The 25,603-nt window shown below is 33.6% G+C and overlaps 4 protein-coding genes across 5 annotated transcripts; 2 read left to right on the top strand and 2 right to left on the bottom strand.

Annotated features, from left to right (window-relative positions):
• Positions 1 to 3,976: 3,976 nt before the first annotated feature.
• LOC107927971 (BEL1-like homeodomain protein 7) lies at positions 3,977 to 7,712 on the top strand. The gene is made up of 6 exons (XM_016859114.2): positions 3,977 to 4,306; positions 4,619 to 4,762; positions 4,969 to 5,844; positions 5,974 to 6,353; positions 6,449 to 6,509; positions 6,734 to 7,712. Exons 3-6 carry the CDS (start codon positions 5,005 to 5,007, stop codon positions 7,436 to 7,438), a joined length of 1,986 nt encoding a protein of 661 aa, XP_016714603.2. The 5' UTR covers positions 3,977 to 4,306; positions 4,619 to 4,762; positions 4,969 to 5,004; the 3' UTR covers positions 7,439 to 7,712.
• Positions 7,713 to 10,131: 2,419 nt separating this feature from the next.
• LOC107927984 (SUMO-activating enzyme subunit 2) lies at positions 10,132 to 16,205 on the top strand. The gene is made up of 11 exons (XM_016859127.2): positions 10,132 to 10,618; positions 10,705 to 10,794; positions 11,813 to 11,896; positions 11,984 to 12,199; positions 12,958 to 13,059; positions 13,586 to 14,035; positions 14,120 to 14,349; positions 14,526 to 14,619; positions 14,705 to 14,887; positions 14,978 to 15,075; positions 15,573 to 16,205. The coding sequence occupies exons 1-11, from the start codon at positions 10,586 to 10,588 to the stop codon at positions 15,934 to 15,936; spliced, it is 1,944 nt and encodes a 647-aa protein (XP_016714616.2). The 5' UTR covers positions 10,132 to 10,585; the 3' UTR covers positions 15,937 to 16,205.
• A 467-nt stretch (positions 16,206 to 16,672) lies between these two features.
• On the bottom strand, positions 16,673 to 19,596 carry LOC107927983 (probable receptor-like protein kinase At4g39110). Its single transcript, XM_016859126.2, has one exon. It carries the CDS (start codon positions 19,362 to 19,364, stop codon positions 16,860 to 16,862), a length of 2,505 nt encoding a protein of 834 aa, XP_016714615.2. The 5' UTR covers positions 19,365 to 19,596; the 3' UTR covers positions 16,673 to 16,859.
• Positions 19,597 to 20,603: 1,007 nt separating this feature from the next.
• On the bottom strand, positions 20,604 to 25,283 carry LOC107927829 (bifunctional phosphatase IMPL2, chloroplastic). Of its 2 annotated transcripts, XM_016858956.2 has the most exons (10): positions 24,833 to 25,282; positions 24,680 to 24,758; positions 24,477 to 24,571; positions 24,341 to 24,390; positions 23,830 to 23,954; positions 23,577 to 23,643; positions 23,136 to 23,225; positions 22,892 to 23,003; positions 22,603 to 22,717; positions 20,604 to 21,199 (listed from the first exon to the last, which is right to left on the bottom strand). In XM_016858956.2, the coding sequence occupies exons 1-9, from the start codon at positions 25,152 to 25,154 to the stop codon at positions 22,647 to 22,649; spliced, it is 1,011 nt and encodes a 336-aa protein (XP_016714445.1). In that variant the 5' UTR covers positions 25,155 to 25,282; the 3' UTR covers positions 20,604 to 21,199; positions 22,603 to 22,646. The 2 variants fall into 2 exon arrangements, with proteins under 2 accessions (XP_016714445.1, XP_016714444.1); XM_016858955.2 differs by lacking the exon at positions 20,604 to 21,199 and having other exon boundaries at positions 22,388 to 22,717; positions 24,833 to 25,283.
• Positions 25,284 to 25,603: the final 320 nt, after the last annotated feature.

Here is a 25,603-nt window from a genome sequence, read left to right as displayed (position 1 = left end):
ATTAACACGATGGGTTGAAATGATTTTTTTTAAATCATGTAAAATTTTAAATCGAAATATTTAAACGAGCTAAGTGTTTTGATTAATTAATGATTTTATGAAAATTGTAAAATAAAAATTAATATATATTTGATATTTTCAAAATAATTCAAATATTTGATTAATTGGCATAGACAAAATATTTTGAAATAAGTAAAATATCACATATTTTTATTTATTTAATTGAATAAAAATATTTATTTAATTATATTAAAATTAACGATAAAAAACATTTATAATTTGTCTTACAAATTATAGAATGTTATAATAGAATTATTCATGAGGCAAGTTTGGGTCCAACCCATCTCGAAATATAAAACTGACGTTTTGCTCAAATTTATCCATATTTATAAACGGTTAACCCAAATTTGATTAGACTGCCTCATATATTTTTAATTTTTTGGTATTCATTATGTTGGTTTATTGTTCAATATTCCAAATTCATGCCTGGCCTTACTATAGTAATATATATTTTTATTAAGTTTCCTTTTTTAAAAAAGTTTTCTTAAATTTCTAAAATAAACAAAAAATTAATATATTTTTAATATTTATATTATAATATAGTATATTCAATTTTTTATATAAATTAAATGAGAAAATAGTTTATTATAAACTCGAAACAGATTAGATTAGGGTGGCATTGGATTTTACATATTAAAGCCTTAATTCAGTCATATTTTAAATAAGTTTAACTTTTACCCAAACTCATTTTTTCGAACTTAATATTTTTACCTAAATCTTGAGAAATTTCGGATGGCAAGTTTAATAAATAAGGACTAAAGCTAAAATTTAAGCATAGTATAGGGACTAAAACAAAATCTGACCTAATTTTAAGTGGTTGGTTCCTCCAGCCAATCAAGTCCTTCCACGTAAGTAACCTTAGGTTTTTCCCTTTACTAGCTGTACTCTTATTTCTCTTTCTCTCACAGTACCCAATGCATTACGCACACGTCAAAACTTCTCGGGCTCTCTGGATCTGTGGCCAGCCTTTTCTAGGAAGTTTTCCATTTTAGTCCTATTATTTTTTACTTTTTACATACATGCCCCTAACCCCGTAATCTTTGTGTATAAGCTACCATAATTGCATTTTGGTTTGTTTTCTAAGCTAAACATGGCTTTTAATTTAGTTTGTTTCTGAAATTTCTATATTCTATAAGTAAGATTATCTGAGTAATATGTGTTTTTATAATTTAAAAAATCAAAGATGAGTCTAAGTCAAGGTATTTAGATTATTTTTAAAATATAAATAAAAAAGTTTGCAAATAAAACTCATTTTATTAAAATAAATCTAAAAGGTCCAATATTTAATAATTACAAATATTTAAAGTAGTGTTCGAGAAAATGAACGACTATGCTCCTGCTTGCACTCCCTTGTATCGTCTTTGTTGGCACAACAAATCTGACAACCTTATTAGGAAGGATCTAAATGCTCAACATTGTAAAGTCAACGAATTTGCTACTAAGCATATCAGAAAGGTCTATAGGCACTACTCAAGTACGACTCTCATCTCGATCATCTATATTTCCAACCTCTTGTTGCCTTTAGCTACCTTGTTTTCTAGAGCTTATTGGATTATCTTCTTGTTCCAACATCGAGCCATATCTCGTTGCACAAGCTTCAACAACCCTAAATCATAAATTTGTCTTTGTAATATATTTAGCCTAGACTTGTTCATGGGATAGGTTACTCCTTAAGTTTAAAGGCCTGTTCAAATTTTGTAGGGTTTCGACAAAAATAATAGGCTCAAAAACGGGTTTGTGCAAAAAACTGCTCATTTAAAAAATAAATTGAGTTGGGCTTGAACATTTAAGGCCTCGAGCTAGACCCGACTTGTTTTGCAGTTATTTATACATATTATATAATTTATAACAAATAAAAACTATATCTATAGTAATATATAATACTATAATGTAAATATTAAAATATATTAAAAAATAAATAATATAAATTTATTTAAAAAACACAAGTAGACTTGAATAAGTTAGGGTTAGTCATTTACAAATATGTATAGATATTGTTGTGTCTAGCCGAGTTTAGACAAACATAAAGTATATTAATTTCATGTTTAAACTTAACTCGACCCATATAAAGTATTGTCTCCAAACACAATCCATCGTGAACAAATAATTTGTCAAACATATTATTTTTTATTAAAAAAATAAAACCCCAATATTATTGAGAACTCATTCAAAGCTTTTGAATTTTCACTCACATATGTTAATTATTCAATTAAGTCTGAACTTTCTTTCTGCTATTATTTATTTTTTTTTCTCCTATGATTTTTGAATGGATATAAAATATACCAACTCAAATATGATGGCAATATAAATTGGATTAATTTATGAAATGGACCCACATAGCCCATATATATTAAATTAACTATATGATGAATGCAATATAAATTAGGTTATATCCTTATGTCATCCAATATAAAGGGAAAAAAATATTGCAGCTGAATGGATAATAAATACTAGACATTATCGTTTTTTATAAATTTGGCAAAATAAAATGTTTTTCCTAACCACCAAATTAAAACATTTGTTATATATATATTATAGGGTTAATATCTTATTTGGCACATAAGTTTATTTTTAATGTTTAATTTGATACTTAAGGTTTTTTTTTGTCCTAATTTAGTACCTATGTTTGGCTTCAATGTTCAATTTTGGCACCTGAAGTTTTTTTTGTTCCAATTAAGTACATATATATTTTTTATTAGAGCACACGTGTTGAATATTCATTAGGTTGTACGATGACGTTTGGTCTGGGTATCAATTTGAACATTGAAGCTAAACTTAAATACTATACTGGGAAAAAAAAACTTAGGTTCAAATTAAATATTAAAGTCAAACTCATATACCAATTGGTATGTTAACCTATATTTAAATTTATTATTATTATAATTGATATTTTCTTCATAATTGTGGGGGACCAATTGTCAGAGTATTGGGTTTATTTTGTAAAACTTTATATTATTGAAGAGAAAATAACCTTAACTAAGGGTTAGGTGATATGACAATAGACTCACTTACCTTAATCACTAGTCAAGGGTTTGATCCTTAATTTGAGTATAGAGCGGCTTTAAAATTCGTGCCTAGCTTCAACTCTTTAATGGGCCAATAAAATGCGAAAGATTAATTACTGACTAAAGAAAAGTATAAAAAATTTGATTTTAAAAAATATCCCCAAATGAAGAAAAAAAAGAATGGTCAACGAATTGAAAATAACGAAATAAATTTGTTACCCCTGAATTAATACCTAAATTTTTATCAATTAAATATAAATACTTATTGTATAAACTATTTGGATTCAATATGTTTAAAAAAAAGTATCGTTAAAATTTAAGAGTGTTAATTTTTTAACATGTTAGATTCAAGCTGTTTATGAGATAAGTATAGACAATTAAACTGTTTAAAATTTGAACAATGTGTTTTAAATATGCTTCATGATAGTATTTAATACTCAAAACTTATGGCTAAATTGACAAGAAAGGCTTAATTGATATAATATTGATACTTTAGGGATTGATTTAAGACCACAACCATAGTTTAAGGATGTCTAATACAATTAACCCAATTTTTATATGTATAAATGAAAATCAAAATAAACTTTCAATATATTTTAAGAAAAATCATCTTAATAAACAATATTTTATTTTTAAGGAAAAAAAACATTAAGTTAGACTAAACATTATTTCAAAAGATTAAATCAGTACAACTTATGAAGATAATAATGCAATAATAGGAAAACAAAAGGGCAGAAGCATAAATAAAGAAAAAGTGGAGCACCATGGAGTTCTAAACTAAACATTAGTTAGAAGAAAAAGACATTGTACATTGATATGGGCACCTGCTGGCTGCTGGTGTGTCTTTAACATTTAAAAATAATAAAAAATTGTAGTAGTTAAATAAAATAAAATAAAATAAAGACCAGAGAATAGAAATATAGAATATGGGGGTTATATTATCTCATATATGGTGGACATTACAGCAGCAGCTAAAAAAAAAAAACACCAGAGAGAGAGAGAGAGAGAGAGAGAGAGCTTGCTTTCATGGTGGAAAGTGTGAAAGTGATAACAAAAAAGGGAGGGGGGGGTTAAAAGAGAGAGATAGATAGTGATAAAAATGGAGGTTTAAGGGAAAAGGGAAGGTTTTTATTATTATCTCATTTAGGTCCACCAACTGGTAGTTTTAAAGATAGAAACTCATTAACCAAAGAAGAAGAAGAAGAAGAATTTGAAAGAAGCAAAAAAGAGATTTAAAAAAGGTGTTCATTATTTCAAGTCAAGTGTATATATATATGTATGTATGTATGTATTGATAGATAAAAGGGAGGTATTGGGTTCTAGTTTATGTGTGAATCTATTACGTAGAGAATATACATATGATTAGTACAAAAAAGAAAGGAGCAAAAAAAAAAGTGATGTAAATTCATTCATTTCTCTTTTTTTTTTCCTTTCTCTATATACCCTTTTGAGCTTGAATTATTATTATTATTATTATTATTATCATTACATTTTATTTGAAGCAACAAGGTACAAACTTGAAACAATTTGTTATTATTATTGTGTTTTTCAAGGTATCTGCAAAAAAATTGATGAAAAAAGTGAAGTTTTTGAGGAAGATTGTTGTTCTGGGTTAATTGGGATCACCAAGTGTTTGATTTTTGTCTTTGAAGAATTCATGTTCCCCCACAACTCCCACAAATGTTGCTGGTTCCAAGGTACTTTTTTTTATTCCATATGTATCGCATATATAAAATTTGGGTTTGTCTTGTTTCCTTTGTTTCTTGTTTATTTGATCATGTTTCCCTTTGTTTTGGATGTTTTATGGGACATTCTCAAGTTCTGTTTGGTTCATGGATAGAGAATTTAGCTTCAAATTGTTTTTAATGGAAGTCATTTTAATTGCTTGTTTCTCTTTTTGCAGTTCATAGGGGTTAACTATGTAATCTGAGCTGAAATTATGGCTACTTATTACACTGGTTCTGATAATCAAAAGGACACCGTTCCGATGATCTATATGAGAGAATCCTTGCCTGGTTCGTATGCAGAGTCGCCGGTTTTGCAGGGTAATACGATGATGTATATGAATTCCGGGTCGTACTCGGATGCATTTGCTGGGAATTCTCAACAGCAAAACAGTTGTATTGGGATGCAGGGTGTGGAAGCATCGGATTCAACTTCGCAACAACACGGAATTATGTCGAATCTCGGTGGATCACATGTTGTGGAACATGATTTTGGTGCTTGGAGGGATGCCAGTAGCATCCTTCACAATGGTCAAAAGTTGCAGGGTCCTCAAGGATTGTCCTTAAGACTTGGCACTCAAATTCCCTTTGGTATTCAAATGGCTTCTATCCCATTTCGGAATCCCGATTCGGATTTGGCCTCGTTCTTGAGTCATAATCCGTCGCTTACTGGAGGCAGGAATAGCTCTTCAAGAGATGAACAACCGAGGAACGCAGGATATCTGCCACATGGTTTTTCTGGTGCTAACCAAGGCACGAATAAAGGGGACTTATACGCGTGTGGAATGTCGAGTATGTCGAGAGCTATTCCTAATTCTAAATATCTCAAGGCAGCACAACAATTGCTTGATGAAGTTGTTAATGTTCCAAAGGCTTTAAAGCAAGCGGAAGGGGAGAAAAACCCGATGAAGAGTTGCAAAGAGGACGATGAGGGCTCGAAGAATGTGCCTTCGAACCAGCAAGAATCATCTAATAACATTCAAAAGGAGCTTTCACATGCTGAAAGACAAGAACTACAAAGCAAGTTAACCAAGTTATTGTCCATGTTGGATGAGGTAAGAATCAGATCACTTGCTCGTAGGTTTTGCCTGTCTCTTGCCGAGTTAAACACGGTTCTTTCGTGTTTGTCTTGCATTTAAACTGCAATGGTGTAAGAATCCGATGCTTAATACTTGTTGCTGCAGGTTGATAGAAGGTATAAACAATATTATCATCAGATGCAGATCGTAGTGTCATCGTTTGATGCGATAGCAGGGTGTGGAGCCGCTAAGCCTTACACTGCAGTTGCACTACAGACTATATCCCGTCATTTTCGATGCTTGAAAGATACAATTAACGGTCAAATTCAGGCAACACGTAAAAGTCTTGGGGAGCAGGATACTTTAGAAGACGGTAAAGGAGTACGGATTACTCGTCTGCGTTACGTGGAGCAACAGCTAAGGCAACAAAAAGCTCTGCAGCAACTTGGTATGATGCCACAACATGCATGGAGGCCTCAAAGAGGGCTGCCGGAAAGCTCCGTTTCAATACTTCGTGCTTGGCTGTTCGAGCATTTTCTTCATCCGTATGGTTTTAAAATAATACCCCGTCCTGCATTGATGATCTCTATGCCCTTTTGTAACTCGATTGTACTTATTTGCTTCTTTTATTGTCCTCCAGCTACCCGAAAGATTCTGAGAAGATCATGCTAGCAAGACAAACAGGCTTGACCCGAAGTCAGGTAATCATAAACTAATCATCTTTACTACCATATGACCAAAAAAAAAAAAGAAAAAAAACTTGAAGTCAGGGTGTTATTAAGGTTGTAAAGGCCAAAAAACACCGGATATTTTGTCGAAAAGGCTCTAATGTGCCTGCTTCTCTTTAGACCATAACCTTGAATCGTAGCATCATTTCTATATGTTTTGTTAATGTTGCCTTGATGACATGTTTGCACCTGCTCAGGTTTCGAATTGGTTTATAAACGCGAGAGTACGTCTTTGGAAGCCGATGGTTGAGGAGATGTACAAGGAAGAATTTGCAGATTTGGAAATGGACTCTCATTCTTCATCTGAAAATGCAGTCAAAGCAAGGAAAGGCGATACGAGGACCTCTGAGGACATAGGTGAAGATCAGCAACAAAGTGGGAGTTCATCGGCCACGGAGAGATGTAGCACTGGACAGTTGGTGGATTCCAAATCCAACCATGTCCCTGATGTAGATATTGCAGGAATAATAACCGGTACCGTTTTGCAAAATGTCTCGCACAGAGAAGCTGAAACCGAGCATGGGTTACTAAGGCTAAGCAAGGTGCAGAGGCCTAATGTGGATAACTCCAATCTCTTCCTCGATGGAATTACTCATTCTGATGGCGTTGGTGATCGGTTTATGAAAGCCACTACCACTTCATACCATGTGTCGGAATTAGGGAGGTTCGGGAATGCAAGTGGTGTCTCACTCACTTTAGGATTGCAGCATTGTGAGGATGGTAGTATACCTATGTCAGGTGTGGGCCATCAAAACTTTGTTGCAATGACACGAGACAATGACATATACAATCCAGCAGCATCTTCCATAGGACCTGAAACAACAGATAGCGAATACGTAACACCTGGTAACGGGCAGCACAGGTTCAATTCCTCACATTTGTTACATGATTTTGTAGCGTGAAATGTGCATGATGACTGCAGATTTACATCATTGATCTTCATTATTATGGAAACAAGAAACCGCAGAGCTCAAGCTTGATTCTCGATTCCTCCGAACATTCATCTTGTTTAGCCAAGGTATTAAAAAAGATTAGTCCTCATGAACATGAACAAATATAAACACGGTTGTCATATAGAAAAACAAAAATTCAATTGGAAGGTCACTATATTTGTAAAGAAACATAATGTATAATTAGTTCCAGTTTGAAATAAATGTAGGAATTGGCTTGTTCTAATCCAGGTAAACTCAACAACGTACTCAACATAGACTGTATGTATGTATGTATGTATGTATGTATGTATGTATGTATGTATGCATTTGTGTGTGTATGTGTGATATATGTATGCATAATATTGTTATGAAAAGTGAATGACAATTCTAATATGGTTATGAAAAGTGAATGACAATTCTTAGGTCCTCTTTTTGTGATTGCCTTCACTTGTGATTGAAACTGATGACTGTTGAGGCTTTATTAAAAGATTCAGTCCAAAGGATGATCAAATTGAAAAGATGTAAAATAAAGCCAGGTACTAACTTTTTGTGATGGCTGCATCCTCTTGAAAATGACTTTAACAAAGTTTCAATTTAGTCCCTCTATTATTAAATGGATAAATTGAGTCCCTATACTATTAAAAGAATTAAATAAGGTCTAATTGACATAGAGTTAACATTTATTGTTTAAAAAAATGGTTTTTTTATTTATTTAAATTTTATGGTTTTGTGAATGAATTTTGTTATGAAATTAAATTGCAATAGAAAAATAATAATTAAATAATAATTTTCAACTTTTTTATATACAGTAAATGCTAACTTTATTACAATTTGAACTTATTTAATTCTTTTAAAAGTATAGGAATTAAATTGATTCATTTGATAATAAAGAGATTCTTTTGGTCTAGTACCTATAGTACAAAGACTTCCCAAGTACTTTAACCGTTGTATATAATATATGCATGTTTGTGTCGAGGATCAAACCCTGCATCGAACCCTCAACATTTTTAGTATTATCTTTAGGTGGGGGTTACATCTTTTGACTCTACCCTGAGCTTAGGTGTTTAAAGAATTTGTGGATTCACAAAGCCTTAGCACCTATTTGAGTGTTTGAGAAGTTCAACAATGCATAATGTTTGTGGTGGGACTTGAATGGTTCGGCCTTTCAGGCACTCGATAAGATATTTCAACTATGTTAACTTAATATCTTTTGGATTTTTAGTAAAGTCGAGAGACAAAACTTTTATCAGGGGCAATGTAAATGTGTTGAAGGTCTAACTTTGGGCTTGATTCTAAAAAAGTAATACCTTTTTATTGATGGAAGTCTGATTTCATTAAGAAAAGTCTGTATAGTGTTATCCATTGGGAGTTAGACATTAAGGTTGTTTGAATTGGATCGGATTAACCAGTCGGGGTATTAATATGAAGAGGAGCTTTGAACCGGCTGAATTGGGAATTAATGCGAACCATTGAATAGTGTAAAAGTTGAATAGGACAATTAAATTGGATTTTTAATATATATTTTTAATTTTTTATGAAACTTTTAATGATTTATTTAACTAAATTGGATAGATCGACTGGATCGATGACCTGACTGAACTGACTCGGTTTTGAAAAACTTTACATGGAATATATTTAAAATACCTAAATCAAATTGTAAGACTAAATTAAAATAAATAAATAAATAAATAAAAATGAAATAAACCTCTTAAATTTATTGACTTATGTTTTTTAACCCCTCAAATCTAACATGAATTTACAAATTAATCTACTTGTTTTAAATATACTTCAGAAATGAACTCTTAAATTGATTATTAGGTTAATGAAATGACATTTATTGATATATTCATATTAATTATTTAATGATTTAATTAAAATGTTTTGAAATTTAAAAATAAAATTAAAATCTAATATGATAATGTAGAGATGCTTGGTGAAATTAACAATTTTCTTGGTCAGAATTTTTTTTTCAAAGCCTTACTTCTGCAAAATTAAAGCAATAAAAAATTAGGTCAAATTCTATCATTATACCATGTATTATTTATAAAATGTATATTAGTTTAGTCAATTCGAGTCATTTTAGTTTTTTAATTCTGAGCCCAAATAGTAATAGTTGAATATTTTATGTCAAATTCTATAATAATTTTCGTAATTATGTAAAAATTATGAATTTAATTTCTATTTTCGATTTGATCATTCTTAATCATTATCAAATTTAAGTATGATTCAAATGGTAATCATTTGATTAATTGAAATAATTTGATATTTTAAAGGGTAAACTACACTAATAGTCAATTAGTTATTAGTAAATTTCTTTTTTGGTCACTCAATTATGAAAAATTATAAAATGATCATCCAACTATTCAATTTTATCTTTTTTTATCATAAACTAGCTAATGGTATCAACTTTTAAAATTGGCATAATAATAACTTTAACCCTTAACATTTATAAATTATGTCAATTTCATCTTGATTCTAAAAAAATTAATCTTCAACATTTATATTTGGTCTTTTTTTTTTACAGTTTTCCTTAGTTTAAAATTTAAAAAGTAAAGGGATTAAAAAGACCAAATCAAAATATATAAACTAAATCTGCAATTTAAATATAGTATAGGGACTAAAACATAAATTTAACTAAGAATTAGGACTTTCTAATTTAGAGTCTTCGTTCTTCAACGACTGCGAACGTCCTAATATTTTTTTCTTATCATTGAAAGTTCTAATAATTGAAGGCTTAAAACCCTAAAGATGATAGCCTAATCACTCTGATTTTGAAATTAGAGCTAAATTGAACACCGCCGATATCAGCAGATCAGCCACTTTAAAAATCTCTTCGTTTTCCCCTAGAAAGAGAAAAAAATTCTTTTTTTTTCCCGATTTTTTTTTATATATTTGGTTCTCATTTAGCCGCCCTTTTCAAAGCTCTAATCATGGCTTTAATCGTTGTTTCACGTCTCGTGTTCGATTCCTTACAAACCCCACGAAAACCCCTCTCTTTTTCTTTATAAAAAGGGGGAAAAAGTTTCGACTTTTATTTTTACTCTTTTTTTTTTTTTTGGTTTTCTGGTTCATCTTGTTCTTCGTATTGTTGCTCTCTGGCTTGGCTTGACCCTCGAAATGGCTTCTCAAGAACAGTTATCCGCCATTAAGGTACGGAATAAATGTCCCCTGAGAGCACAATTGGGTATTTATTTTAACTATGGTTTTAACCTTTTATTTTTTCTTTTGAATGGTAGAGGGCGAAGGTGCTTATGGTAGGGGCAGGAGGGATTGGCTGTGAGCTTCTCAAGACTCTTGCTCTCTCTGGGTTTCAAGATATTCATATTGTAAGTTAATTACTTTTTAAAAAATAATTCTTAAAATTGTTTTTTTTATTTAATATTTTTGGTTTTAAAGTCTGTCTAACTGGAGTTACCTTTAGGGTCTCAACAGTCTAATTTTGTTTTTATTTTAGAATTAGAAGATTATTAACGTTTGGTATGGTAGAAATAAGTTTTAGAAGAATTGGGTCTCAAGTTTTATTCACCTTTGTTTATGGTGCTTATAGAAACCACACTATGTCTAGAATGTGCCAATAATTAGTGAGACAATCATCATATAATGTTGTCAGGTGATATTCTTGCTGCCTCTGCAGGTGATGATGCTAGTGGTTTCATTTATTGGAGATTATGGATGTATGTTTTAGGAAGAATTGTAAAATCTGTTTGATATATAATGGATTCTGGTAGTTTTTATGCCATTTATTTGTAATGGTGATAACGGAACTCAAGGTGGAATTTATGGTGCTTTGGTGCATACTATAGGACATTGAACATTGTAGCAGGGTAGTGGCCATTGTGGAGCTGGTGGTAAGTGTTGATACTGAAATGGCAGGAGATACAAAAAATTTAAAATGGCTTGGTAAATGTTGTTGGCGGTAGTATGGTATTGCGCCTTAGGTTGACTTGATTGGTAGTATTGTTACTTTTTATTTTTATTTTTATAGTGGTGTAATTATTTAGGGTTATCTAGGAATGGAGTCAGTTACGATAATATAGAAGCTAGATGGACAGTCTAAGATGGTGGCTGGGGCTGATATCAGTTATTGATGTGTTAAGTTTTAGTTATCTTTGAAAGGGAGCTATCCATTATATAGGTGGTGGTGCTAAGGGTTCCAGGTGGTGGTTGTCTTTTTATTAAAAAAATGTTGTTCAGTATGTGTCGTGAGGTCAAGTTGATGACGATCATTTGAATGGATGTTTTGTTTTTCTTTTTGTTGTTGTGCTACTAATTTACAGGATTTAGTAACTGGTATAATTATTTTGGAAATTATTTATTAATGCCATTATATTTATCTGCTTGTAGATTGACATGGATACTATAGAAGTCAGCAACCTGAATAGACAATTTTTGTTCCGACAATCCCATGTTGGTCAGTCTAAGGCCAAGGCAAGTACATTTTCAGGCATTTTTCCTTGTTTTCTTTAATTGACAGTTATAAGTTAATGCTATGTATTTCATCAATAATTTTATCAGGTTGCTAGAGATGCAGTCTTAAGGTTCAGGCCCAACATAAGCATTACACCATACCATGCTAATGTGGAGTCTCGCTTCAATGTTGATTTCTTTAAAGAGTTTGATGTTGTGTTGAATGGGTTGGATAACTTAGATGCAAGGCGCCATGTAAATCGTCTTTGTTTGGCGGCTGGTATCCCATTGGTTGAAAGTGGGACAACAGGGTTCTTGGGACAGGTAATTTAGGCTTTTACTTGTCTTTTAGCTCAATATTTACTGGTTCTTTATCTTCTAGCTAGGTTGCGTGTCTGGATTGCTCATTCTCATGTTTCATCTAACTTTTATTAGTTCGTGTATGTATAAGTATACTCAATTGTTTTGTTCTTACATGCTGTATTACCAATAATCTGAAATTCTGCTATTTTATGCAAATAATTACTTATTTAAGGAACTCACCTCTGGAACAGGTGACCTGTTCTATCCTATTTAAGTAGCATCTTAAGTTGACGGAGCTTGTTTCTCTTGGTAAGTGCTATTGAAGGCTTCATGAATTTTTTTATCAAATGGGTTCTATATTAATATTAACAATGAAGAGATGTATCTCTGAAATATGTTTAAAAAGCTTATCGTTTTAAGCAATTTAATTTAGAAAAAAAATGAAGTGTTCCCCAGTTCAAGATGTGCATGTATTTGCTTTTTTTTCTTCTCTATACATGTTTATTAACTGAATCATATAGTCGCCTTAAGTTCTAAAGTTGAGTTTTATAAGAAGTCTTGCCTATTTTTGACTGTTAAATTTTTTGGTTATTTGACTTCCCAGAATTTGAACTTTTGTGTTTTCTTTTCTTATCAACTCCTCTTAATGTCTCACATACTACAAACTTATTGTCTGGTGCTACCCCTTTTGCTTGGCTTTAACGATACTTTTATGTTATTCATTTGGTTGAATGTTTTATTATGACGATATTGTATGATTATAACTATCCTGAGTGCAGGTTACTGTACATTTGAAAGGAAAAACTGAGTGCTACGAGTGTCAGCCAAAACCTGCCCCAAAGACTTATCCTGTTTGTACAATTACAAGCACTCCATCAAAGGTAATCATTCATTTGAGGCATTTTCTTTTGGGTGGGAGTAGCGTAGGAGTCATTTGCTTTTATTGGCTTTGAGCAACCAGCAGTCACTATACTAAAATTATGATGCTTAAGGGCTAGTTTACCGTTGAGGTTGAGAAGTGCTGTGAAAAAGAGCTTTCAAAAAGTGCTTTTGAAAAATTTGATATTGTTTACCATTGCTGTCAAAAAGTGCTTTTGAGAAGATAAAATAACTATTTTAGACATGATGTTGTGAAGTAGAAGGTTTAATGAGGGGATAAAAAGTTAACTTCATTGACAAGCACTTTTCCAAAAGCCAAAAGCTAAAATTTTTGGCTTTGGTTAAATTCCAGTTTAAAATCAAGGTTTGGTTTGAAAGGCTACTTGTTTACCAAAATTTTTTGGTTTGAAATCAAGGTTTGGGTTGAAAAGTGATATTCAACCTCAATGGTAAACAAAGCCTAAGTACAGTTGTTTTTGCCAAGAAATTGCTATGCCACAAGTTCTAATCATATTGTTTGAATTGTAGTTTGTTCATTGTATTGTATGGGCAAAGGACCTGCTTTTTGCAAAGTTGTTTGGGGACAAGAATCAGGAAAATGATTTGAATGTGCACTCTAGTGATACTGCAAACTCGTCTGAACATTCAGAAGATGTATTTGAATGTAGAAAAGATGAAGATATCGAACGATATGGAAGAAGAATATATGATCATGTATTTGGTCATAACATAGAAGTTGCTCTATCTAATGAAGAAACGTGGAAAAACCGTAACAAACCACGGCCTATATATAGTAAAGATGTCCTGCCTGAGGAACAAACTAAAGAGAATGGGAACGAGGAAAAGGGTTGTGCAGCTGATGATGTCTCTGCCATGGTGTCTCTGAGCTTGAAGAATCCTCAGGATATATGGAGCCTTGTAGAAAATTCAAGAGTTTTCCTCGAGGCTTTGAGATTATTTTTCTTGAAGAGAGAAAAGGTCCATGTTAATCTTTTTCTTTTGAAAAACTGATAGATTATCTCGCTCCTACCAAGTTAGACTAATATAATGATCACTTTACAGGATATAGGAAACCTTACTTTCGATAAAGATGATCAGTTGGCTGTGGAATTTGTGACTGCTGCTGCAAATATCCGGGCTTCTTCTTTTGGGATTCCTTTACATAGTCTTTTTGAAGCTAAAGGAATTGCTGGTAATATTGTGCATGCTGTTGCTACAACAAATGCTATCATAGCTGGATTGATCGTGATTGAAGCAATTAAGGTTCTACAAAAGGATAACAACAATTACAGGTTTAGTTCAGTTCTCTTTTTATTGTTTCTCTATTAAAATTGTTTTCTTTTGATTATTTGGAGGTTTTTTCAAATACAAAGTAATTATATAGTTCAGTTTAGGTACCGAGCATATGTTATTGTTTCATTTTAGTACATTGGTTCTAAACTCCAATCTGTTTTGGATGCCTATGCAGGATGACATATTGTCTAGAACATCCTTCAAGAAAGTTGCTTCTAATGCCTGTAGAACCCTATGAACCAAACAGATCTTGCTATGTTTGTTCAGAGGTATATCTAAAATGGTGGTCTGATCGGAATTTCTTTTGTGAATGTTTCAAATGATACTCGCTTACGTTTAATATCTTGAAAACAGACACCACTATCGCTTGAGGTTAATACTCAACGTTGTAAGTTGCGGGATTTTGTTGAAAAGATTATTAAAGCCAAACTTGGCATGAACTTTCCTCTAATTATGCAAGGGGCAAGCATTCTTTATGAAGTTGGTGAAGATCTTGAAGAGGATATGGTAGTGATTTATGCTGCAAACCTTGAGAAAGTAAAATTCTTCATCTTTGTATTTGAACCAAATTCTTTTTTTACTTGGCACAAAAAGTGGTATGATAATTGCGGTTTATTCTTTTCACAGGCATTATCTGAGCTTCCTTCTCCAGTTACTAGCGGGAGTGTTCTTACCGTAGAGGATCTGCAACAGGAGTTCTCATGCAGTATCAATATCAAGCATAGGTTTGTATTTTACCTTGATAACCATAATACTAAATTTGTTAGAACCATTTTCTATCATGTTTTGGAAGGTTCCTAAAATACGTGGTGAATGTTGAAATGGCTTCATCAAATAATTATCTTTTTTGCCTATCTTCTTTCTCTAGTGAACTAGTGGAAGTAGTTCTTACATCTTTTGTTCCTGCATTTGTATCGTACTCCCTGCCTCCCTGGTTAAAGTATAAAAAATATGTCCATATTTTTGTGCTAAAATAAATTCCATTTTGTGATTACAAGACGGCAAATAAGATTTGTTACTTTGTGTTTTTATCTGGATTGTGGACATTAGTTATATGACTAGTGATCTTATTGTTAATTATGACGAGTAAAGGGTTGATCGCAAAGCTTGATATGGACTTTTCTTTTCCCTTTATTTTTCTTCGAACTATACCTCTAATTTGCTTTTGTACAAGTATTGTCCATAGAAGATGCATCAATAAATGTATTTTTTATGCTCGCAGGGAAGAATTTGACGAAGAGAAGGAACCTGATGGAATGCTTCTCTCCGGATGGGTAGAAGCTCCTGTTGATAAGGACAATAATAAGCCTATTGGAAATGACGAAAGTACATCCAATGCTTTGCCATCAATGGAAACTCTGGACGGTGACAAGGATGATGAAATTCAGGAAACTTCGGAAGTGGTTGAAGCTTTTGCAGGGAAGAAAAGAAAATTGTCTGAGGTTTCTGAAGTCACAGCTCCAGATCCTTCAGGCCCTTCTAGTATAAATCAAAATAAACCCGAAAAGCTTGATATTGATGATGAGGACGATGAACTCATTATATCTGATGATTGGGAATCATTCACCAAGAAGAAAAAGTTGTAACATGTTTTACATCTTTTAGGGACATATCATCTCACCTCTGATTTGATATTTGTTAAGAAGACTAAATCGTGATTCTTTTGGAGGCCGTGTTAGGACAGTATAGTTTTTTGCTCGATTAGATGTTACTAACTGTTATGTCTATTCCGTTTTTGTGGTTTACTATTGTGACAAAAATGCCTAGTCATCTAGTTATTATCTTTTAACCAAAGACTTGTAACTGCAAGTATTCAGATTTTAAAATCAATGTGAAATGAAAATTATCAATGGAACTGCTTCCTCTTGATTATTTGAAACTATGCTCACAGAAACCATGAACTAAGCTCCTTTTCTACAGCTTTCCTAAAAGGTGTTCTCAGATGGACTCTTTGATGAACAGCATGAAGGTAAATGTGGTTGCAGAAGTGAAGAAATAAAGGTTAATGTTATTTTTCTTATATTGTAAGCCATTTGTTACTTTAAACAGGTTTATCTTTCTGGTCTGATGTAACTAAATATTGGTACATATCTTAGTTGAGATTAAGAACAATTCTCATTGAATCTTGTGGGGAATTGAAGTTGGAGACTTACATGGCTCACTATGCTCTAATAGCATACAAAATTGCGAGCCGCTATTCTTTCGTATGAGGTGTATTAATTTACACACAAGATGAAATGGTGCCGCATGATTGAAACTTTAGATATCAGTACACTAATCATACTATACCTTTTGGTGTATGTATGTATGTATGTATGTATGTATGTATGTATGTATGTATGTATGTTTTGACTATGAAATTGAATACCCCATACAAGAAACAAGGACAGATTTTGATGGAACAGATGTTACATAGAGAAGGGTGCCCATTTTTATGGCTGCCCGAAGGTCTTCTGAAAATGGTAGGCTTTACTTTATCCAGGTTATCAAGCCACGGTGTTTGACTGTTTTACCTGCCATCAAGGCTTTGAAATTGTGCAAACACTGCAGTTCCTGAGTGATCATTAATGGTTGGAACGTCTGCTGGACCCTCAACTGAACGGGAGTTATCGGTTGGAAGACTGGTGGTGGATGGTACCACGATAGGAGTTTGGGTAGTGGCGGTGTTCAGAGGGTTGGTCTCGTCCTCTGATTTTCTGGCTGTGAATGCTTCTTGCAACTGCAAGGCATATTCCAAGTTCCACAAAACATCTCCCATTGAAGGTCTGTCGACGCCGTATTCTAACAAGCATTTCTCGGCAGCCTCAGCAAACTTCTTCATTGATTCTGGATTGATGGAACCAACTAGTTGAGGATCGATAACCTTTTCAAGCAAGTCCTTCCTCTTCCATTGCATTGCCCATTCGGCTAAGTTAACCTGCTCTCTCGGCAGTTGTGGGTTAATTGCAGGCCTTGCACACAAGGATTCAAGCAGAACGACCCCGAATGAGTAAACATCTGATTTTTCAGTCAATTGCTGCCTTTTGAAGTATTCGGGATCTAAGTACCCGAAGCTACCTTTCACTGCAGTGCTAACATGATTTTGTCCCATAGGTGTGTCTTTTGACAGACCGAAATCAGCAACCTTGGCAACAAAGGCATCGTCAAGCAAAATATTGGTGGTCTTAACATCACGATGAATGATCCCTTGTGCAGTACCGGTATGAAGATAGTGAAGTCCACGAGCAGCTCCGATGCAAATCTCGAGCCTTTGCTTCCATGATAATGGTGGCAAGTTTTTTCCATACAAGTGATCCCTGAAAGGTCCATTCGACATGTACTCGTAAACCAGGATCATTTCGCTGTTTTCATCACAGTAACCGATCATTGACACCAAGTGTCTGTGTCTTAACTTTGACAGCATCTGGATTTCTGTTTGGAACTCAGTGATACCTTGTTCTGATTGTGGGTTCCCTCTCTTAACAGCAACTTTAATCCCGTCATCGATTGTACCTAAATAGACATTGCCAAATCCACCGACACCGATTATTTCACTCGAATCGAAGTTCTTGGTTGCTTCTTGTAGCTCTGCTAACGAGAAATATCGGCCTAAGCCACTTGTGTTGAAGTTGCTCTTTTGAGAAGCACTGTTCTTGCTTAAGAAGCTATTATCACCTGCATGGAGTGGGAGCAACCAAGAAGAGAAACTATTCCTCTTTTGCCAATCTTTGGGTCTCTTCTTCCATTTATAAACCATTGCACCAAGACCGACAAAGGCACCAAACATCATGACGAAACCGATTGCAGCCACCGTGCCCTTCTGAGACATTCCCAACCCTCCCTCTTCGGCACCAAACTCCCCGTCTAAACTACCGACCGAGTTGCTCATTTTCATCACCTCCAAGCCATTAAGAATCGCATTAACTGCCCCAGTACCTTGATTCAATGGACCGATCTGGATGAGTAGTCCATCGTTGATTAGCGAAGCGTTCACCACGGTATCTCTATAGTACGGATAGGCCAACCCATCGGTTACCGCTGACAAGTCCAATGCAGAAATGGCCATTTTCTCATTGATGTAAACATTGAAATAGAGACTATTGGCTGTCTTACTAACAATGTCACAGAAATGCATCCTAAGCAAATAATCAAATGATTTATCAACATCAAGCTTCCATGAGACATTGAAGTTTGGGAGCTTTATGTTAGCATCGGCCATCTCGATAACAGTCGCATAAACCATTGGCGGTGCAATCAACGGCGTTATAGATTTGGAGTAGTGGACCCCGTCCGGTGCAATCGAGGTAGCCTTGGCGAAATTCTTCTCTTCGAGGTAATTATCATCAGGTATCCATATCCTTCCTAGTGTATCATTCCTTGGGGTAATTAAAGGTCCCCCCATGTTAAGCCTATACACAACTTGGTAATTTTGCTCAGTTAAACCGGAAAACTTGTTAACCGGGAAAAGTGCCGACCCTTCGTCGTTTACCAAATTATTCGGTACGGAAACAACCTCAATAGCGTTTATAAATGCAAACGAATCCTTCATAGGACTAAACTTGAGATTAAGTGTAGGATCTTTCATATTTATCAAGTACTCCTTTAGGGTTGGTACACTATTATTATTAATCTTGAAGTTATGCAGAAGAACAATTTCGTTCGCAGACACGGAGAATGTCGATTGGTGGAGGTCATATTTATCATCTTTCATGGCGTAGAAATGGAGACGAAGCCAATGGTAACCGGGTTGTTTTAAGGTAAATGAATACGTAGCTTCTTCAGGGAAGACCTTGGCACTTTTATATATAGGTGAAGGAACATTATCTGAGCAAGTGATTTGAGAATCACTCTTGGTTTTTAAGTACTCGGAACCGGTTTTAAAAGTTCGTCCTTCGATAAGTTCAGGCTTCGAGTCAGGACCGCAGTTGATAAGGAAGTTGTCTTCGGCTCTGAACGTATCAGCAGGAGTGCTTGAAGCAATAATAACTACAGGGCAACAAACAAAGATATAAAACAACACCAGGAGGATCGCCATCGATACGGATGATGATGATGGTGATGACAAAATGGAGGATAGAAAAAGATTGGTTTTACGTTTTTTCGGTTTTTTTTTCTATCTCCATCCCTCCTGGGTGAGAGGGATGTAGTCCGGAAGTGGAACCCAACAAAGTGAAACTAAAGGGTAAATAATGTTATCTTATGAAAAATGAAACTAAACTTTGTTGGGTTGGTTTTGCTGTTTTTGTCTTGTGAATTATCAATGGCTAAAAGGGATTGACAACAAAAATTGGTGTTTTTGTGTTTTGTCCTAATTATGAGGCAATGTTTGTGGAGAAAGATCTTTTCTTTTTGTTGGCTAACAAAAGCTTTGGACATGGTCAATGGTGGAAACAAATTTTAGAGCTTTTCGTGATGATTAATGCTGCTATTTCTAGACACTTTATACAATGTTATTCGAAGAGTGGTTTTGTAGTTCATTTCCATGGTGTTTTTTTTTCTTTTAATTCTCTTACAGGGAATTGGGTGCCATTATTGCCATCATCTTAGCTCATCCAAGCACATTTGATTCAAAAAAATTGAACCCAATTTAACAATGAAGATTACATCTTTGACTGAGCTGCATTATCTGTTTTTATCAACATTTATCTATAGATAAATAGATAATTTCGATATTAACCAACCGAGGATAATTAATCACAATTAATTTAGAAATCGAATAATTAAGGTTAATTAATCACGACGTTAATATTTTTTTTATCAATTGTACATAATTTTGATTGGTATAATAACAATACGTTTTATCAATTTGATCTTGATTTAACAAATTTTGCTTGCAACATTTGTGTAAATTTACAAATGTCGAGATTAAATTTGTTGAATTTTTTTAGAATCAAGATCAAATGGACACAATATATGAATATTGAGGGCTAAATTTATTATTATACCGATCAAAATTATATACAATTGACGGAAAACATTAAGTCGTGATTAATTGTCCTTAATTACTTATTTTTGAGATTGACAAAGATTTAATTCTTCCTTTCTTTAAAGGGACCAATTTGTTCAATATCGATATTAAGAAAGACTGAAGAGAAAATTTTACCAATAAAAAACATTACGACTAGTCTAGTATTCCTATTTTTCCTCATATAGTGCTAACACCATGCTCGTACATATGTCAGTATTGTCCTTTTTGCACGCGGACCAACCAATGAGAGAACAATTTTAACGATTAAATAAATTCTTTTACTGACTTAAGTATCAAAGAATGTCCCGGAGCATAAATTTTTACCTCCCGTTAATTTGTTTTTGCATTATTGAAATCCGAAAGCATTCAAGCTCATATCAAAATCCGAAAATGATGGAAACAATATTAGAGTTTTAATGTGAAATCCTATACGAGGAGATATTGGATTTGAACTTGAGTGACAGATAGCATGGCCCCGACCTGATATGGTACGAGAGAATGAGTACCACTATAAGTTGCTTGCATTACAATCTATAACAAGGAAACAAGAACGCTATTAAGCAATGAACAATTCACCGGAGACGAACGTTACACCGACTGGATCGACCCACTGTCGTGTTCATCCTCGGCCGAACTACAACAACCCCACAATCAACTTCCAACATTTGCCAATGTTTCTGCATTTACTTAGCTTGTAAACAGACCACAGCATCCATTTTCAACACCACTTCCACCATTTTCGAGTACATCACCAACCCGAAAACATCCACATCCATTAGAGTCTCTCCGTTTTCGACCTGGTCGAACTCATCAACAGGACAAATAACACGCCATTTGTCGCCAAACTCAGACACTGAAACCTGAATCTTCTCGTAATGTATTGAAGCATACTTGTTGGGATTCTTTAAAGAGAGAGTTATAAGCCAATTAGTAATGTTAAAAGCAACAATGGATTCGATACGAATGATTGGAGGGTTGCTTTGTTGATAAGTGAAGTAGAAACCAGTGAAAGCAAGTGAAACGAAGAGAATGATGATTAAGATGGATGTGATTATGAACAACGGCGGACATGACAGAGATTGTTGTTGTGCTGGTGGTGGTGTTGGATAAGTTGAAATAAAAGGTGGTGGTTGGTGTGTGGTTATCAGGTAATTTGGTGCTGGGATTCCTACGGCAACTCTGGTTTGATTCTCCATTGACTGGAAATTCAAGTAGTTTTGGAGATTTTGAGAAACGGAATGTGAGATTTGATGAAGAAAACCAGAAAATAAATAGAGAAAAATGGTATTCTTTTTCCCTTTTGACGATGATAAACGTAACGTTTTTGTACTAATAATTAATGTTAATTAGCTTGCAAAAAATTAATGTTAATTAATAAGCATATTATTTTTGTCACTGGCTTTAAAATGACACTATTAGCCAATCGGATTGGTTAAATCGGAAATTGAACGGCATATCAAATTGTAGAAAACGATTAAATCAGGTGACTTAAAAATCAGTACAAATTGGTTGAACTGAATATTATTTTTCAATTCTTTAATGATTTATTTAATCTAATTGGATGAACCGATTGGACTAGTAAGCCAATTATTTGACCAATTCAATCATCAGTACAGTTCTAAAAACCTTGCACTAAATCTATAATTTCAATAATGGTTGTTAAAATTAAACCGCACTAGGTAGTATAGCAGTCTGGACCAAAGGGTTGAATTGATTTTTTTATGGATACAGACAATTGCACTGTTTTTATAAATTGTTAAATATATATATTTTTTAATAATTTATTTAATTAAAAGCGAATCAATTATCTGATTTGTTCATCCACCAGTCTAATTTTATTTATGCAAATCTTGTTACTATCATTTCGTTTAAATACACCCGAACCTATATCCTTGTAACAGCAAAAATATCAACCGAGCTAAAACTCAATAGACTAAAAACATGTATTATTCCTCTAAAACAGGTTTGTTTATTTATTTTATTATTTCATTAATCATCCTAAAGTTTTAAAAATACTTTAGGTCAAATCCAAATTAACAGCCAACAACTAAAAACTTTATAAAGGAATCAAATCCATAGTAATCTACACATACAACTGAACTGAAAATTTTTCATATCAACAAAATAATGATTGTATTGTGATATATAACATGGCAAAAATGCTAAATGCAATCTCCCATTTAGTTTATGATTTTTAGTCACCAGTTTTGGTTTCTTTCAATTTCATCCCACTAGTTGATTTCTTGAGTCAAATAGTTCTCAAACTAATGCCATAACTATAACAAAAGAGCTCAAGAAAATTTACCATTTGTATGGATGTTAGGGTTTTAAAACAAACAGTAAAATCTTTTACTGCCATTGCAAAGCATCTAAAGCTTGTTGATGAATTTGTTTATCTCCAGCAGCCACTACATTAAAGCCTAGAAAATGACCCAAAAAAGAAAAAAACAACTTGATCAGCAATGCTCTAACTAGGGGTGTGCGCATTTGGTTGATTCAGTTTTTATATACCGTGGACTGAATAAACCAAAACTTGATTCAAAGTTCAACTTTCATGGAAAGGAAAAGGAAAAAGTTCGAGAGAAAGGGCGTACTTGTTGCACGTGAAGTTGAAGAAGCTTCCCAATGAAGATGATTGCCTTTCCAGTCAGTAACAACACCCCCAGCACCTTCTATAACAGGTATAAGTGCAAGGAAATCGTATGGCTGACAAAAAATTGATTTGAAAAAATAAAACCCATCAGATTATGTAGTAATGTGCTCTTCAAGATTGGATTGCGAATGACAGTCCTGGGTCATTTTAACTATAATTGTACCAAAAGGAAAAGAAGTTCGTACCCGGAGGCCGGACTCAACGACAAGATCCACATAACCAGAAGCCAAGAGGGCATAAGCGTAGCAGTCACAGCCATATAGTGGCACTTTGACCTGTTGAAAACATGAGAGGTCAAAACCAAGTAAGTGAGAACTAGGACAAACATATCCGAGCCCAAAGAAAAGGACCAAATCAAGGATACCGGTTTTTCTTTCATTTTGGAAATTGTTGTATAGGCCAATATGGAAAAACAGGCCAAAAGTACATGATTCTTCAAAGTTTTCGTTATACTTGGGCCTTTCCCCGTGATTAGCTTAAATATTTTTAAATTTTTCAATGCATATTAGGAGAAAAACCCATAGGTTTTAAAGGTCAGGAGAAGCATTAAATAACTATGTCACAGGATAAGTGTACATTCGTGATTTATCTTCATATCAAATAAAGCGGTACATTTAACCAAATACCTTATCTCTAACACGGGCAAATGCCTCATTAGCATCTCCGCTGAACAGATGTGGACTTGTAGTGTACCTAAACACATAAAGAAAAGTAACAAAAAGATAAGAAAGAAAAAGATGGTAAACAGGTATAAGCAGGAATTGTATGCATGCATTTATTGCTATAGTGGTAAACAGGTATAAGGGTGTCCTTTTTGGAGACTCAGGTTTTGCATGACAAACTCTTATCATATAAAGCTAAACAACGAGGAAAACATACAAATATGCTCGTGACAGTTCTGTACAAGCTCGTGTAGCCACTTCTTGTCCATTCAATGTAGTTATCCTTCCACTTATTCCAATCCATCTTTCTCTAAGAACAGGCTGATCAATTATACCAAGAATCTGAAAGAAATAGGAGAGACAAAAAAGAGGGATAATCAGACAGCAATCAAAAGCAAAATTAAGAACTCTTAAAGGATGGTATAATTGGATACTATGTTTAACGAATAGGATTAAAAAGAAACAAACAAGTTCAGATGATGAACTCAACATATTCATGCCAACTGGTATAATTAAACTCAATTAATGCACTTAATACAAAGCCAGCTTTATGCAAGCTCAAAAGGCAACATTGCAAGGGGCTTCCACTGCTAAAATGAGGCCTTCAGTTAATGGTGGGCAAGCTAACATTGCTCGAAAAGGTATAATTTTGCCACATAAATCAAAATTTAAACAACTATTAGCACAAACCACAGAGTACGAACGAGGGTATATAAGTGAAAACTTACAGGTTTACCTTTCTTCAACAAAGCAATGAGAGTACCAAACACTGGTTTTCCTGGAAAATTGGGTAGCATAAGCCAAATTTAACAATGAAACTAACACAATAATTTGAATAAAAATATAGAGAATAAACTAAAATACCAGTAATGAAACTTTTTGTGCCATCTATAGGGTCTAAAACCCAAACATAATCTGCAGATTCCTCCTTACACCTCCATCCTTTTTCTTCTCCATAACTACATTCATTGAACAATTACAATAATTCTTAGCAAACAAGAAAATTATATTAAAAAAATGAAACCCAACATTGAAAACAAACAAAAAAAAAACCCATTATTACTCACACAGCATGAGAAGGAAAATTTTCCAATATAATCGAAACCATAGATTCTTCAGCAGCTTGGTCAGCAATCGTCACTGGACCTATAGAATGAAAAAAATTCAATAAAGTCAACACCTTTTGCACCATTTTTTTCTCAAATTCTTAAATGACTTACTCAAATCTTCTTTATCAAGAATCTCGAATTTCTTCCTAAAGTAACCGCGGATGACTTCGCCAGCGGCATCAGCTAGCTTATTGCCCACTTCCGCAAAACGGTCGAGTTGGGTATCGTTCAACAACAATGGGTCGATGTGATTAGAGAGTTTGGAGTTGGAAATCATGGATTTTGTTGGGAGAGAAATGGTGGGGGTTTTGAAAGGAGGGAGTGAAAGGAAAGGGATTTTGTTGTGGAAGAGAGAAGGAGGATAGAAAGGAAGGGATTTGGAAGGAAATGAAAGGAAATGGGATTGGGATTGTGATTGGGTTTGAGAGAACATTTGGGAGGAAAGAAAGGGATTATAAATAAGAGGGAAAGAGAGAAAGGAAGGATTTTTGGCTATGGAGATTTGGTGACGATGACTGTGGACTGAAGAGAAACAAGAGCTGAGTGACAGTGAGGACTAATGAGGTATCATTTAATAATAAAAGGCTTAATTTCATTATAGGTCCTTAAATTCCGTATCAGTATCGGAATACTATATTTCAATAGGAAATCAGAAAAAAAAAACAAAAAAAAAAACTCAGTTAATTTTGAGCTATTAAGGATAATTAAGCATATTATTAATGTTTTTTTTGTAAATTTTACATAAATTTGATTGGTAAATAATAATAAATTTAGTCTATGTAAATATTGTGGGCAAAATTTATTATTGTACTAATGAAAATATGTACAATTAACGGAAAATATTGAGAATTAACAAAATCCATCTATAATAAATATATATAT

The sequence above is a fragment of the Gossypium hirsutum genome, chromosome A03 (genome assembly GCF_007990345.1).
Source record: "Gossypium hirsutum isolate 1008001.06 chromosome A03, Gossypium_hirsutum_v2.1, whole genome shotgun sequence".
NCBI lineage: Eukaryota > Viridiplantae > Streptophyta > Magnoliopsida > Malvales > Malvaceae > Gossypium > Gossypium hirsutum.
Note: the sequence above shows the minus strand (reverse complement) of the source record. Positions and strands in the feature narration are given on the sequence as shown.

Excerpts from the sequence above, each read along its gene's own strand:
- LOC107927984 (XM_016859127.2), top strand. The coding sequence starts at position 10,586 with ATGGCTTCTCAAGAACAGTTATCCGCCATTAAG. Across the intron at positions 14,350-14,525 it reads AAGGATAACAACAATTACAG|GATGACATATTGTCTAGAAC; the intron begins GTTTAGTTCAGT and ends ATGCCTATGCAG. Across the intron at positions 15,076-15,572 it reads AGTATCAATATCAAGCATAG|GGAAGAATTTGACGAAGAGA; the intron begins GTTTGTATTTTA and ends TTATGCTCGCAG.
- LOC107927829 (XM_016858955.2), bottom strand. The coding sequence starts at position 25,154 with ATGTTCTCTCAAACCCAATCACAATCCCAATCCCATTTCCTTTCATTT. Across the intron at positions 23,644-23,829 it reads GAACTGTCACGAGCATATTT|GTACACTACAAGTCCACATC; the intron begins GTATGTTTTCCT and ends TTATGTGTTTAG. Across the intron at positions 22,718-22,891 it reads TTCAACTTCACGTGCAACAA|GCTTTAATGTAGTGGCTGCT; the intron begins GTACGCCCTTTC and ends GTCATTTTCTAG.
- LOC107927983 (XM_016859126.2), bottom strand. The coding sequence starts at position 19,364 with ATGGCGATCCTCCTGGTGTTGTTTTATATCTTTGTTTGTTGCCCTGTA.
- LOC107927971 (XM_016859114.2), top strand. The coding sequence starts at position 5,005 with ATGGCTACTTATTACACTGGTTCTGATAATCAAAAGGACACCGTTCCG. Across the intron at positions 5,845-5,973 it reads TATTGTCCATGTTGGATGAG|GTTGATAGAAGGTATAAACA; the intron begins GTAAGAATCAGA and ends TTGTTGCTGCAG. Across the intron at positions 6,510-6,733 it reads CAGGCTTGACCCGAAGTCAG|GTTTCGAATTGGTTTATAAA; the intron begins GTAATCATAAAC and ends GCACCTGCTCAG.